The 16,645-nt window shown below is 36.0% G+C and overlaps 1 protein-coding gene across 1 annotated transcript in view; it reads right to left on the bottom strand.

Annotated features, from left to right (window-relative positions):
- Positions 1–16,645, bottom strand: part of LOC150080676 (DCC-interacting protein 13-alpha-like) — a gene marked incomplete in the record, with an annotated part of 341,505 nt that overhangs the window by 117,441 nt on the left and 207,419 nt on the right. Inside the window, 1 exon segment of the mRNA XM_090381733.1 lies at positions 9,167–9,305. Coding sequence (XP_090237859.1) covers positions 9,167–9,305 — 139 coding nt within the window.

The raw sequence follows: 16,645 nt of genomic DNA, 5'->3' as shown, positions 1-16,645 counted from the left end.
ATGTAGTCTCCTTGATACTGTATATCAATTCCAATACTTGTGCAATTTCTAGATTTATTATTATTATTAGTAGTAATAATGGTACATATTGCAAGGAAGCAAGCTAATACAGCATCAACAAAAAAAAAAAAAAAAAAAAAAACCCTACCCACCTAATCTGGTTATCTTTTCTAATATATGGCTAATTTCTTCCTTAAATTTATTCAAATTACCCACTTCCACACATCAGATGGCAGTCTGTTTCAAAAAGCAGTTACTCTCTGGGTGAAAGCAAATTTTTATACATCTACCCTGAAACTATCCTTTTTCAATTTAAGTTTATGTTCACTTGTGTGTGTGTGTGTGTGTGTGTGTGTGTGTGTGTGTGTGTGTGTGTGTGTGTGTGTGTGTGTGTGTGTGTGTTGTCTAAGAAAGAGTTAGAACATTAAGTTTACTCAATCCATTAAAAACCTTTAACATTTCAATCAGATCTCCTCCCAAGTGCCTAGTTTCCAAGCATTGAAATTTGCAGAAATGAAGTATTTTGTGGTAAGAGTATCCCTTTGTGCTGTTGACTAATATGGTTGCTCTTTTCTGCACCTGTTCCAAGTGATTCATATCTTTCTTAAAGTGAAACTTCCAAACCTGTATTCAGTACTCATGATGTCGCCTAACCATTGCTGATAATTTCAGTATTACATTCCAAATTCGTTAAGGAAGTTTTAGGCTTGGAAACAAACAAAAAACACAGAAACTAAATATGACACAAATATGGCAGATGGGGGAACCACAGTGATGAAGGGCTTCGCAAGAAATTGTTGAATGGAAAACATTGATGGTGCAGGGGTATTGTCATATGTACCAATTCCTTGAACCTCCACCTTTCTGGCTGTTTTCTCTGAATAGCATCACTCAATCACCATTGTTAACAGGAGGGACTGCTTCTACAGGGATGGGATACACTTAAATAGAAAGGGTGTACGAATATTTGCTGATGCTATCGAGGCAGTGTTAGGTGGGTCGGAAAACTGCTAGCTTGGGGGGATACAAAGACAAATAGATTAACAGTAGCCACTGGCAGAGGTGAAAGAGATTCTTGCACTGCTTCTATTGGAATGAGCAGAAGCCTGAAAAACAAGATTCAGGATATTTCAGAGACTGCTGGGAGTTATTGCGGTACAAGTAAACACATGGGTTGGGTTAGGGTAGCTAAGAATAGAAATAGGTGCATGTATACTTGCGTGTACACCAATGCTAGGAGTTTAGTAAATAAATTTGATGAATTTGAAGTATTGCTCAAAACATCAAAGGCAGATATTGTTGGGATATCAGAGATTTGGTGTCACACAGATATAAGGAATGCAGAACTGGAATTTGGGGAGTACAACGTCTACAGAAAAGATAGACTGGATAGGAAGGGAGGAGGGGTTATTTTTATTTTTTATTTTTTTATGAAAATCCCAAACACGAAAGGTATCAAAACCTATAGTACTTAGTACCGTGCATGGGTTGAAGGAAAAGTATGGGGGGAAGGGGATGCCGGAAACTTTGCTCTAGAGACTAAACATGGGTTTCACCACTTCAAGCCTCCAATATGCTATTAGTTAAGAAATACATAAAATCCAAGGAAGTGAAGCCAGTGGACATCGCTGGACAGTGCAGTGTCGAGTCAGTTTGGTGTGACATAAGCATTGGGAGATCAAAATTGAGAGTAGGAGTGTGCTATAGACCTAATGACTCTGATGAGTATAAGAAACTGTACAGGGAAATAGGGTGGGCCAGTAAATCAGAGAGTCTTATAATGGGAGATTTTAATTTCCCAGATATTGACTGGAATTTGTGGGCTGGTCACTCACACACTAGCAAGGCTTTTGTGGATTTATTGGATGATTGTTTTCTACATCAGCATGTTCGGGAGGCAACTAGAGGGAGGAATACTCTTGATTTGATTATCAGCAGTGATTCTTCATGCATTAAGAATCTGCAGATAAATGAACCACTAGGTGGCAGTGATCACAGTGTGCTGAAGTGGGATTTACTCAAAGAGGTAACTACCATTAGGGGTAAAGGGAAGGGTTATTGCTTTCGTAAAGGCGACTACGATAGACTGAGCCAGTATTTAAATTCTATACAGTGGGACCAACTGATGATGTTACCAACAGTAAATGCAAAATGGGAAGCATTCAAAGAACTTATCTTGGAAGCTATTAGACTTTACATACCAATTAAGAAATATTGTTCAAGGTTTAGGCCTAAATGGATGTCAGATGAACTGATGAGGCATATGGCAGAGAAGAAACATGCATGGGATACATACAAATTAACACATGACACAGAAGCCTATGATAGATACAAGTTGATCTGTAACCAAGTTACAAAGGAGGTTAGGCAGGCGAAGGCAGATTACGAGAAATCTTTGGCAAGGGATGCAAAGAAAAACAGCAAAGAGTTCTTTACTTATGTAAACTCTAGAAGGAAGGGGATGAATCAGATTGGTCCACTTGATATCGATGGGTCAACTGTTGATGATCCTGCTCAGGTAGCTAACAAACTAAATGAATATTTTGCATCGACATTCACACATGAGGAGTTATTTAGCGAGGGGAAAGCCAGAGGTGTATTCAACTCTAGCAGTAAGCTAGAGAATCTTGTAATAACTGAGAGTAAAGTGGAGGAGAAATTGTTGAAGATAAACACAAGAAAGGCACCTGGGGTGGATGGGATCTATCCAGTTATATTAAAGGAGGCAGCAAAGGAAGTAAGCAAACCCTTAGCCATAATTATGAGAGCTTCCTTGGACTCAGGGGAGGTACCCATAGACTGGAGATGTGCAAATATGACCCCAATTCACAAAGGAGGATCAAAAGCTGACACAAGCAATTATAGACCTGTGAGTTTAACTTCTGTTCCAGGAAAATTAATGGAGGCACTAGAAGGCACTAGAAGCACTGCAGGATCATTTAGACAAGACTTCAGTTATAGCTCGGACACAGCATGGTTTTGTTATGGGGAAGTCTTGCCTGCCCAATTTGACTGGATAATATGATGCAGTCACAAAGGAACTGGATGCAGGGAATAACTTTGATATTATATACTTGGATCTTAGAAAGGCTTTTGATACTGTTGCACATGGAAGACTGCTGCACAAATTGGAGCAGTGTAACATTGGAGGCAAATTGCTGCTGTGGGTAAAGGGGTGGCCGAGGGGGAGAAGACAGAGAGTGGTAATCAATGGACACTGCTCGTCGTGGACTAATGTTATTAGTGGAGTCCCTCAGGGCTCAGTGTTGGGTCCATTATTGTTTTCTGTATTCATAAATGATATTGATGATGGTATATCAAGCTTAATGTTGAAGTTTGCAGACGATACGAAGGTTGGCAGGGTTGTCAAGGACACTACTGACACTATGCTGCTGCAACAGGATCTGGAAAGGTTGAGCAGATGGGCTGAGAGGTGGCAAATGAAGTTTAACATTGACAAGTACTACACATGGGAAACAGCAACCCCAGAGCAACGTATCAACTCTGTGGTACTACACTGACAGTAGTAGAGAATGAAAGGGACCTGGGGGTGGTTGTGCAGGCAGATATGAAGTTCTCTGAGCAGTGCAGACGGGCTGCAAGAGTAGCTCATGGTGTATTGTCAATGATATATAGGAATTTTTCTAGCAGGGATAAGGAGGTGATTATTCCCTTGTATAAGGCAATGGTCAGGCCACACCTAGAGTACTGTATACAGGCCTGGAGGCCTCATTTCAAGAAGGATGTGGAGCTGCTGAAACGAGTACAGAGAAGGGCAACAAGATTAGTGAATGGAACAAAGGGGTGCTCTTACGAAGAAAGGCTTAAGATTTGCAAATTACAGTGTCTGGAGACTAGGCACCAGCGAGGTGATCTGATAGAGGTGTATAAAGCATTGAATGGTTTGAGCATGCTCAATGCTGATGGGATTCTTCCTCTAGCTCAGAATAATCACCTGAGAGGGCATAAATTCAAATTGAGGAAAGACAGATGTAGGATAGACGTGCGGAAATTTGCTCTTTAGCCAGCGAGTGGTTGGTTGGTGGAACAGACTTCCATCCCTTGTTGTGGAAGTTGATAGCCTAAATAAGTTTAAGGCTCAGCTGGACAGGTATTTTGAACGAACAGAGGGGTGAAGTGGGAGTGGGTTTTTTTTTTTTTTTTTTTTTAGCTGATGCTGCATAAGCTTGCTTTCTTGCATCAAATGCCTCTACTAATGCTAATGCTAACTGTTTTGTAGTATTCCTAGTTGAAGGGCAGCCAGAGCAAGGATCATCTCTGGTGGATAAGCAGCCCTCTTTAAACTTTACAAACCACTGAAAAGCCTTCAAATGACATAGCATCTTATTTTTAAAGATGTGGGTTTCCATTGCACTTTTCCCTAATTTTAAACAAATTTTAAACAATTTTATGCAAACAATTTTTGCTGCTCAGTAAAATCGCAGATTTTAAAATCAAATGAAACACACAAAACACCTATTCAAAGTGTGCTAATTTAACTGCAGATAAATGGGTGATTCACGCATTACTATGGAAAAGTCGGCACTGACATGTTGTGGCAAGTTGCAACTTTCTATAATGCAAAAATTTCATGATACAAAGTCAGTCCCTGAACTTTTTGATCACACTTCATACTTCAATTGAGCCAATTACAATAAACTATTTCTAGATTCGAAATTATCAATATAACTACAATTCCAAAGATTAATTTTGTAAGAAAGAAATTATATATTTTGAGGTAGCAATCACAAAAAAAAAAAAAAACAATTAATGATAAGTTTCATTGTTTGCAAGTTTTCAGAAATGGGAAGAGTTTAATAATTATAATGTATTAATTGATTAGTGCATAGGTTTCCAAGATTTTATACCTTGCACCCACCTCCTTAAAATATTTCATAAATTTTATACTCTCATCTTTCAGAACAGGTATAGATAAATAAATAGATCTGATATAAACTTTACATATGAGTATATAAACTTTCATAAATTAATATATCCTTCAATATATTTAATCTCAAATGCTGAAATAAAAAATGCTTTGTACTTAGATTAGTGCTATGGTTTGTCCATATTTCATTAAAAAAAGTGTCTCACAAAACCAACATGCACCCCTCCCAAAATCAAGGGCCTTGATTTTGGGAAGGGATCTCTAATGGAGGTTGACCTGACCTGGTTTAGACCGACTTATCTATAGCATTTAATGTGGTTCATCCTTTAATGAGCCTTAACTTTGTTGAAAAATTTTACTAAGTACAAATACTGTCCTTAATAAAATTGTTTCTTTATTAAAAAATTCCTTCTCAACTGAACTCTTCTGTTGTAATTGAAAGATTGTTTATTAAGAAGTGTCAAAATGGAATTCCACCTACTTCTCACTACTTATACCAATAATGTAAAATTCTGGGCTTTCACCATCTTATCTGAGGAATAAAATCAACAATACCGCAGCAGTATTTCAACACAGTAGTTGAAATAAAATCATATTTGTATGTTTTACTTGTTTATGACTTCAATTATAGAAAGACTTTCTCCTCTCACTGGAAAATGAAAACCAAATTCTTAGCAATGCTTGGGCTTATGTGCAAGTTAGAGTAACTTATGTGCAAAATCTGAAACTACTGAAAACTAACACTGATGATTAGTAGTGGGGACGTGGTGCTTAGTCTTTCTATAATTGATGGCATATGCAAGTAAAGCATAAAACTTTTGATTTGATTTTAACTACTGTGTTTAAATACTCCAGCAGCAATTTTATAGTGCTACACTGTGTAGGACAAACACAGCCCAATTCTAGGGGTTAAAGGTAAACATAATAGCTGTTTTTTAAATTAAAGTTTTACTTTTGCAATGCTTGGCTGTTCACTTAGACAAAATACGTTATTCACAGTTCAGCATATGTGTGCTAACAGAGACCATCCACCAGCTAACGAGAAGCCATTACACTTCGAAACATCTGTCGTGGCTGTTTCCCCAGTGTTTCAGATTTTTAAACGTACAGCTGAATACTGATTCACCTATTCTGGTGATAATATACAATTTAAAAAGATAGTAGCAACATAGAGACAGATACGTTATCTATGATTCTGCATAAGTTTAACATAAGCACAAGCTTTAGTACCAAGGAAATGGCGCTCAGTCTCCAGTGGCAGTATAGTCTCTCCATAATCAAAAGCGAATGCAATAAAGTACATGAATTTTGATTTACTTTACTCCTACGCATTCACCCTTTAAGAGAGATAATCACTTCCTGATGGTGTAAAATATGTACATGATATAACAATTGGACACTTCATGGCCATAAAGTGTCTAATTTTATGGGAAAGCTCATAATGATAGATGATTAGTAGAGAGTGATATCCTTAGTAGAGAGTGACATCCAACAAGGTAGAGGAATCCACATCATGAACAAAGGAGAAAAATTAGATATAAAATAAAATAAAACAATAGAAAAATGAAAAACAGGAAACAAGAAATAACTTACAATGAAAAGCAAATAATGCTTATTAAACTAGAGTGTGAGCAATCAGTTTAAAATTGAGCAAAAATTATATGGAATAGTAACTAAATCAAGTCAGTTGGAGTTCTGTTTTACTGAAGGCCCACAGAGGATGATAAGCATCAACAGCTTAAAGAAATATCTCATAGCACAGAAGATACTTGCAATCATCAAAGACTCCATCAAAGGAAGACTTTACTGAGAATGTGTTCTGTAGGTGTAAATTGTTTTCTGCAAATATGTTGAGGTTGGCATCCAGCTCTTGTTGCATAAGGGAAAACATCTTAGCTGGCAGAAAAAGAGCAAAAAGGCAAAGGTGAGTTTTCAGTGAGCAACAAGCTGCTCTAGGAGTTGCTGGTGAAATTCTTTAGCAACACATATCCCAGAAGGATGCTGTGGAAATTTGGCCAATATGAAATTTAGCCAGTGACAAGCCTTTGAATGGTGATGAGACACTGACAGTCTTTGTATGTGCAGAGTTTCAGCCAATGCTGCTGCTGTTGTTCACTGAAGAGAGTTTGTGCATGCAAATGGGCCATTTCAGAAGCCAGAATTCTTATGTAATGGTGGTCTTTACTGCATTGAAAATGATCAACATCCAAACTTCAGTTGTGTATAAAGGAGCTCTGGATAGACAATAGTCTGAATGTAGTTTTCCTATCTCCTACTGGCCTCAGCAACTTTTTATTTTTCCTCCTTTTTCAGTTATTCTTTCCTCCATTGTGTTTGTCCTTGCTGGCACCAGTCTTGCACTGGTGTATTATTTTTTTGTAGTTTCGATCAATTATTTATTTTTTTTTTGTTATTTTTTATTTCTATTTAATTTTATTTTTAATTCCCTCATTTTTATCACCTTATTATTATTTTTATTACTTTATATTTTAATTGCTCAATTTCTGAATGGTTTGGAATCAGTACATGACACTCAAGGTATGTTGTGTTTTGCACTCACAAAGACATTTCTGGCCTTTCTGCAGAGTTTTTGTATCATCTCAGTGTACTACAGCAGAGCTGAACTAGTGTTTGGGAGCTACCTTACATAAGATACAGCAGACCCTCGTTATAATGCAGTTCGCTGTACGCTGATTTGCTATAATGCTGTTCTTATATTACAACCCATATCTCGCTCTAACGCTGTCACAACTCACTATAATGCTCTTTTACCAGCATACATTAAATTTTTGGCATGTTTAACAAAAATGTTTCATCTGATGTAGTCGATAGCTTGAAAATGAATAGCAAAACAGCATTAAAAAGTTTCCCATGCAGACTTGTGAAATTTTCCCATGCTCGGTGAAATTTTCTTCCATGCTAATTTAATTAGAGTATGGTGGCTTGTTACATAGTTCCGAGATCAACATTTTTAAAAATGATCAAGTATATTGCTTGTAATATTTGCGTTATATGCATTAATCCAAAGTCTAGTCATCACTCAGTACAGTGTTAGGTAACGGACAGTTTACTCGAACATTGTATAATAATTAATGCAATGCAGTTACATTTTCGAAGATGAATAATGGCAGATAAGAATTAAAAAGCAACAATGTCTGGATGCAGTACAAAGCCTACTAAGATAAGAAAAAGACTGAATTTGAAAATTAAATTATATGTTTTATCGATTCTGTTCAATGACAAGTGGATGTGTGCAATCATTTAGGACTGACAGATTCAACTGTAAGAGCAATTATAAAAAATAAAGAATTAATTTTAGCAGCGGGAAAGACAGCTGTTCCACTGCAAACAACTACATTAGTTATGGCTAGGGCAGCTATTATAATTGAAATGGAGAGACTTCTAAATAATTTTATTGAAGTAATATCCAACGCACAATTTCGTTAAGTTAAAGATTATTAAATAAAAAGCAATTAGCCTATATGATGATCTGAAGAAAGCTCACCTTGAAAAAAAAAAAAAAAAAAATGTGGAACCATTTAAAGCTAGTAAGGGCTGGTTTAAAATTCAGGGAGAAGCCGTAAGTGCAGATCAAGAAGGAGACAAAACTTTCAAAAAAGAACTTAAAATTATTGAAGAGAGGTATTATACTTCTCAACAAGTTTTTAACATAGATGAAACAGGCCTTTTTTGGAAACGAATTCCTAAAAGTTTTATGTCGAAAGAAGAAAAAAACATGCCAGGTTTCAAGCGGCAAAGGGTCGGTTGACTTTATTGTTGAGCGGTAACGCTGGCTGTGGGGGAATTTAAAGTAAAACCCCTTTTAGTTTACCAGGAAGAGGGACAATACAACATAAAATCAACCAAAGATATGAAAACTCGACAGCCAGGGCCATCAGATTAATAAATTCATGATTGTAATTGGCATTTTAAGTTTAATTTGATACGTAATGCAGTTACTTACCACATAATTATATACATATGTAATGGAGAATATTTTATACATACAGATTTTTAATATTGAATATTTTGATCAACATTTGGCATCTTTTCACTGCTGTTTATTATTTGTGAGTCGCGGTGGTATAGACCGCGATGGTCTATACCACCGCGTTACATTACAGGAATACAGCATGTTACATTACAGAATACAGCGCTCGCTTAGCGCTTTGTTTTTTTTCGAAACAAATTATCAGCATTAAGCGGGGGTCATCTGTACATGCAAGTTAGTTATCAAACTTGTGCATAACTAAATATATATAAAATTATAGCACTGACTTGTGAAAGCATTTCCTTTGAATCTTGTTTAAGAGTTGTTGAATGTCCTTTGGAAACAAGAGATTCTTTTGCAATGTTATGTACAGTAGCTATCCATTCATTTCTCTCTCTCTCATTTATGGCCTGAAGGACTATTACTCTAGAAATATATACAAAAATTAATAAATGAAAAGAAGCTATATTAAAAAGATTAAAATTATAAGTATTTAATTAATTAAAATAATTAATTATATCATTTAAACTTCACATTTCCATTGTGGATAGAGATCATTACATCAGAACCTTCCTGGGAGCACTAAAGATTAATCATAACTGAAAAAAAGTTCCCTTGAAAATATGGAAAAAAAAAAAAAAAATACATTTTTGGAATCAAACTGCAAAACTGTCACAAATATTTCATTCAATGATATGCTTTCAAATTATGTTTATAATAAAAACTTTTTTCTTTATTAATGATCCCCCACCCACACCAGCAAACACTCCAGAAGTTGGGCAGAAGAAGAATTTCAATCATTTTGAGAAAACCTATAACCTCTGCTGGGAGTCTATAATGGTAATTTCCCCACATCACATGCAGTGCAAGTATACTGTATATGATACAGTAAACTTGTATTGTGAAGTATACAATCTAACATGGGAGCACCTAAGCTGGAATGATGGCACATTTTTTTTTTGGTGGCTGAAGAAACAAATCCCAACAGCATCTACTACCAAGCTCATATATTGCTCCCAAGGCACCATTTTCACAATGCTATACTGGATGACCATAGCCAGTGATGTCTTATATGATATACGTGAGATGGTGTGTTTCTCAACCATACATTCTAGATAATGATTCAGAGCAAAATTTTAGTATTCAGACCACTAGATATGAAAGTACAATAATCATTTACATTGGCATCAGATGGCTAACCATAACAACTGCAGGAGTTGAGAAAGGCAAATGCAAAACCAAATAAAATCATTTAGTGAATTCAAAAAATGATTAACCAAATTAAATTAAAACTTTTATTACCAAGTGAAAATTTGCTGCTAACTATAGCAATATGACATGTGGTAAACAAGTGTTACCTTTAATTTAAATTTAAATTTAGCTAATCAGACCATATAATTTCATACTTTGTCTCAGATAATTCAAATAATTAAAAACCTGTCTTGAATAACATCAAAGAAATTTGAAAAGTGAAATCCAAACAAATCTATGAACAAATTACAGAAAATACAGTGAAACTTCCCTTTAACAGACAGCCACAGGGAACGAAAATCTGTCCGTTAGAGAGAAGTGTCCACTAAAAGAAGTCTGAAGGAGAAAAAAAAAAGAAAGAAAGAAAAATCGTTAAACGTTTAATGTAAAATTAAATTAAAATATATACAGATTTTGAACAATATTTTTGTAAATAATATACAATTACATAGACAAGAGATAAATAAAAATCGTTTAATGTAAAATTAAATTAAATTTATATACAGATTTTGCACAATATTTTTGTAAATAATATACATACAATTGTGCTATGCATATTATGACTTTATCTTAAGAAAAATACATACAGTAATCACTTATTTTCTTCTGCACCTTCCTCTGGCTGATAATTTTGTTTTCAACATTTGTTTGGAGTGAAGAAACCATCGTATCTTCTTCAGAGGCAAAAAACATTTTTAAACAATTGATTTGTATGAGCGCTTCTTCTATTTTCATCGGTGGTTCGTCGTAAATATGTTCTTCAACAGAATGACCTCCTTCCATTTCTTCATCCTCATGAGGAACTTCTTGAAAAATATCGATGATAATGTCATTGATACCTAGAGCCCATCTTTTGTAGTGAGGTTCGAGTCTATATCTTTGTAACCAGGGTCACTTGTAGCGGAAGTATCGTACATTATCAATAGATGTTGAAGTTCTTTTTCTTCTTGGTGCTCCACATTGCTGTACACAACTTCAATTTTTGCGTTTGAGAAGCCAGACTTTACAAAACAGTTTGCGACAGTTTGTTTTCTAATTGTTTTTACTGAAGAGGAAATCCATTGAATGGCATCTAGGATGCTGAGTTCCTTTGCGAGGTCACTCGCACATGTTACATCGTTCATGTTTGCAATGAGATGTCTTAAAACACGTTTTCTGTAGTGAAGTTTAAAATATTTTATTATCCCTTGTTCCAAGGGCTGATACTCTGCAGATGTGTTTGGTGGCAGAAAAACGATTTGAATGTTGGACAATTCAATGTGTGGGTGAGATGCAGCATTATCCATGAAAAGAATAATTTTTCTGTTTTGACGAATCATGTTTTGGTTAAAGTGACATCCATTCGCTCATGATATCTCGTGTCATCCACGCTTTTTTATTAGACTTCCAGTCAACATTCAAAAGATTCAACTTTATGCCCTTGAAACAAAGAGGATTTTGTGGTTTTCCTATAACAAGAGGTTGTTCAAAGTCTCCTAGCATATTTGTACACAATAGTACAGTCAAGCGTTCCTTAGAAATTTTTCCGCCATGGCACTTTTCGTTTTTTAGACTCATTGTTTTTTCAGGAAGAGCTTTAAAAAACAACCCTGTTTTGTCACAGTTGCAAATATCCTTAGCTGAAAAATCACAACATAAATCTTCCAATTTGACGGTCCACTCTGTTACAAACCCAGTATCAACAGATCCACCTTCACCACTTACGGTTTTCCAAGAAATTTTATGCCGAGTTTTGAACTTGTCTAGCCATCCCACAGATGCTTTGAACTCATTTACTCCCATAGATTTCGCAACCTTCAAAGCCTTTTCCCTAATAATAGGCCCATTAATGGGAATTTTTTTAGCACATGCGTGACAAATTTGAAGTCCAACAGTTTTTGGGAATGATTTTTGAACCTGATCATTTACATGTTGCCAAAATTGTTTGAGCAGTTCATTTTTTTTCTTTAGGATGTTGCTTACCTGCGTCTTCCCGATTTTGAATTTTGCAAACACTATTTTTTTGGTGATCATACGCATTAATGAGTTCGACTTTATCTTTTAAAGTTAAATGTTTACGAGAAGACATTGTGCACTTCACAAGACACTGAACAAAACTGAAAACTGAAACTCAAAAGACGAAAGGCCAATAAAAATTCCCCCCCCTGCACACACCGAATTCATCAGAAGTTTTACACGTGCCTTAAAATTCTTGAAAAAGGGTTTGGAACAGCGACGTAAACCTTGATAAAATTCAGAGAATCGGAAATAGAAAATAAACACACGACTGAGGCGATACGTGGAAGAAACGTTCCTAGAAAAAGGGCCGTGAGCTCGCCCGCTGTCCGTTATTGGGAGATCAAATTAAGTGCTAATCTAAACGAAACAGTGCAGATTGCCTGTCCGCATCCGTTACAGAGAATGTCCGCTAGACAGAAGCTGAAAACACGTTAAAACCAATAGAGGAGAGTTGGGGAATTTGAAAATGTCCGTTGTAGAGAGATGTCCATTAAAGAGAGGTGTCCGTTAGGAGAAGTTTCACTGTACATCAATTCTTCACATATGTGCAGAACAAACTGTTTTTAAAACTTTCTCTATGATACAGATTAACCCCTTCCCGTAACATTTTTTTCTGGAAAATGTGCCGTAACGGATAGACTCTTTTCATTTTACAGATTTAAAGTATGCATCATGCGAATACTCAAATTGTATAGTTTTTTTGTGTTTTTTATTAATTTTTTTCGTAGAAAATACACGGGAGTAATTAACCCATCTGGACTATCCAGAGTTATCTCGTGTACGCCAAAAAGTGTGTGAATTACACAGATTTTTTTTAAAAAATTAGCACTTGAGCTAAAAGAAAGGCACAGAAAAAGTCTTCATTACTCATTATATACAATTATATACATAAATTTAAGGCGCCTCCGTAGCCAGATGGGAAGGAGCAGCAGTGCGTAGCACATGCTTCTTGATTAGACCGGGGTTCGAACCCGTCACCACCAAATACGGAGGATGCGGAAAGGTCAGGGAATGACCACCGCATATCCTGGAGCAATATGGCCTTAGTTGCCAATGCTCCTAAAAACCAAATAACTAACTAACTAACTAACATAAATTTTAAAAAATCAAGTGGAACGCACAAGCAGTAATTGTGAACTAACTACATTCTGACACATGGCCGCCACAAGTGGACAGGCGAGGTAAGCGTCGTTTACGGGCGGCAGTTCAAGAGGGCGCTGAAATATTTTTCGATATTGTTTTTGTGAATTATTTTCGTGGGTTCAATATTTAGGACAGCAAATTATATTTTGCTTGATGGCAGCACAAGAATGTGCGCTACTGTTCTGACATTGCTGTACAATATAAATAAAAAGAAAGCCAGTCTGCTGCCAGGCACAAGAAAATCCTGAGAAAACTCAGGATTTACCTGGCTAATGCAAAATTAGCCAGATAAATGCCAGAGAAAATATGTTTCAGTCCTAAATTTGGAGGTATTATTATTATTTGCTTCGGATATTATTGTATCCCGAGATATTTCATGTAGTTCCAAATAACTTTTAAAACTAAAAACGAGATATCTCAGGATAATCCATGAAGGGGTTAAAGCCAACAAAGAAACATAATGATCAAAAAATATTTCTACTGAAATGAAACACTAATCAAAGCTATATCTTTGGAACTAGACAGTTAACAGAATTGGAAGCAGCTCTTTATCCTCTAGCAGTGGTTTTCAACTGGGGTGCCACAACAAAATACCTTCCAACGTATGGTATCTTTTTAATTTTGTAGTGATCTATAATTAATGTTTATTTAGTACTTCTATATAAAGAATAAAATTATTATATAAGTATATATAATTTATATTATGAATTATAATTTTGTTTATAATTATATTATTACAATAACTATCATAATACATTAACATTTTTAATATTATATATATATATAAATGAATCGGATCTAATTGAGTAAGGGCGCCACAAAATAAAATATTTAGGGGTGCCATTATTAAAAAAAAAAAAATGGTAGTTGGATTTCAGGAAAGCTTTTTATACTATTTGCACATGGAAGACTACTATACAAATTGGAGCAAAAAAATGGTATTAAGGGCAAGTTGCTACAATAGATAAAAGGGTGGTTGAGTGAGAGAAGAAAGAGTGGTAATCAATGGATGCTGTTCTTCATGGACTAATGTTATTAGTGGAGTCCCCAGGGTTCGGTATTGGGCCCACTATTGTTTTGTATATTTATCAATGATATTGATGAAGGTTTGTATCAGGCTTGGGGGTTAGAAGGGAACAAAGGTATTCTGTGTGTTATTAGATACTCAGTCTAAAACACTGATGGATCCAATATCTTCCAGTTGGCCTGCCTCCCTAAAATCCACTCATGCTCACCTTCTTGATGGTAAGCCCTGTTACATCACTAACGAATGTGTAGAGTGGTTCTCTTCAAGAAGCCTGGTCAGATTGAAGAGGAAAAGACCAAACACTCCAGCATATGACAGCACAACGAAATAAATGGCCCTCAGTCCCCAGCGGCTTTCACTCCCCCTCTTACGGCAGCAAGAGGATCAGAGTGGAAGCAGAGGGTGCTAAGAATCTCTGGGTATGACCAGGCTGCCATGCACGGAAACTGAACTTGGACTGCTATAACATAAGATCACTCATCGGTGAAGACAGGATATTAGAGCTGGAAAAGGAACTAGAAAATGTGAATTGGGATATCATCAGTTTGGCTGAAACAAGAAGAAATGAATCACTTATAAGTTTATCAATTGGAAATCTGCTGTGCACCAATGGAAACAGTGAAAGGAGCGAAGGTGGAATTGGGTTCCTGGTCCATAAAGATATAAAAAAAACCATTTTGGAATTCAAAAGTATATCACCAAGGGTGTCAAGACTAATACTCAAGATTTCTAAAAGGTACAAGTTAAGGGTTATAATGATTTATGCACCAACATCGAGCCATGATGATGAAGAGGTTGAAGAAATGTACACCGAAATTGAATCTTCTAGATGAGCAGAAAATAACACTATTATTATGGGGTACTTCAATGCTAAGGTTGGAAAAAGACAAAACAGCGCAGAAAGGGGAATTATAGGAAATTTTGGAATTGGTGAAAGAAATGCAAGAGGTGAAAGACTTGTGAAATTTGCAGAATCTCAAGGATTGTCAGTAATGAACACTTTTTTCAAGAAAAGGGTGAACAGAAAGTGCACATGGAAGAGCCCAAATGGATTAACAACTAATGAAATCGACTTCATCCTCACTAACAGAAGATATATCGTGAATGACGTTACCGTCCTGAATAAGGTAAATGTTGGAAGTGATCACAGAATGGTAAGATGCACACTTAATATAGATGTATGAAAGGAAAAACACTGACTCGAGTAAATAATATGAAGAGATAACAGAAGAGGAGAAAAAGCAGCATGTACTGGAACTCAAGAACAAGTTTGAGCTTTTGCAGACTGCTCAGGACCAAGATATCGACGAGGAATATTACAACTTTCTGAAAGTGATAAAGGCCAAGGAACCTATAGGGAAAAAGAAATCCAAAGAAGAAAAAATTAGTCAAGAAACACTTGTTATGATGAACCGAAGGTGACAAATGAAGATAAACACTGACAAAGAGAAAATTGAGTATACTGAGTTATGCAAAGCCATTAGAAAGAGGCTCAGAGAGGATATAAGATTTAATACAAGAAAAGTAGAAAAAGCATTAAGGGAAAACAAAGGACTTAAAATCAGCAGCCATGAGCAGTAATACAGAAAGACAAATGATACTGAAACTGAAGAATAACGATGATGTACTTATAAATAGCAGAAGGAAAAATTCAAATAGTAGAAGACTACTATAGAGAATTATAGGAGGAGCGAGGGAATGATGGCAGCAGTGGGAAAGATGGATTGCAAATTAGCAACACATACAACATACCCGATATTCTTCCTGATGAGGTAGAACAGGCGTTGAAGAAAATGAAGAATCAGAAAGCCCCGGGGGAAGATGAAGTTACTGTAGAGTTGTTAAAATTGGGAGGAAGAGACATAACACAAACTGGCAAGGCTCTTCACAAAATGCATTAGAAAAGGTGTGACGCCTAAGCAGTGGAATAATGCAATCATAGTTTTGCTGCATAAGAAAGGAGATAAATAAGAAATTGGAAATTATAGGCCAATTGGCTTGTTATCCCACATCTACAAGTTCACAAGGGTCATTACTAACAGATTAGAGAGAATACTTGATGAGAATCAACCAAAAGAGCAAGCTGGCTTTAGGACAGGATTCCCAACTATGGATCACCTTCATGTAATATCACAGCTAATGGAGAAAGCAAATGAATATAAAACACCATTATGCCTGGCATTTGTGGATTATGAAAAGGCATTTGACTCCATACAGAATAAGGCAATGTTTCGGGCACTGGAAAGACAAGGCATAGATACCCCATATATTATGATTTTGAAGAAAATATATGAGAACGCTACCTCCTTTATTAGACTAGACAAAGACAGTAGCAAATTCAAAATCA

The sequence above is a fragment of the Mastigoproctus giganteus genome, chromosome 9, assembly GCF_048544385.1.
Source record: "Mastigoproctus giganteus isolate SK-2022 chromosome 9, ASM4854438v1, whole genome shotgun sequence".
NCBI lineage: Eukaryota > Metazoa > Arthropoda > Arachnida > Uropygi > Thelyphonidae > Mastigoproctus > Mastigoproctus giganteus.
Note: the sequence above shows the minus strand (reverse complement) of the source record. Positions and strands in the feature narration are given on the sequence as shown.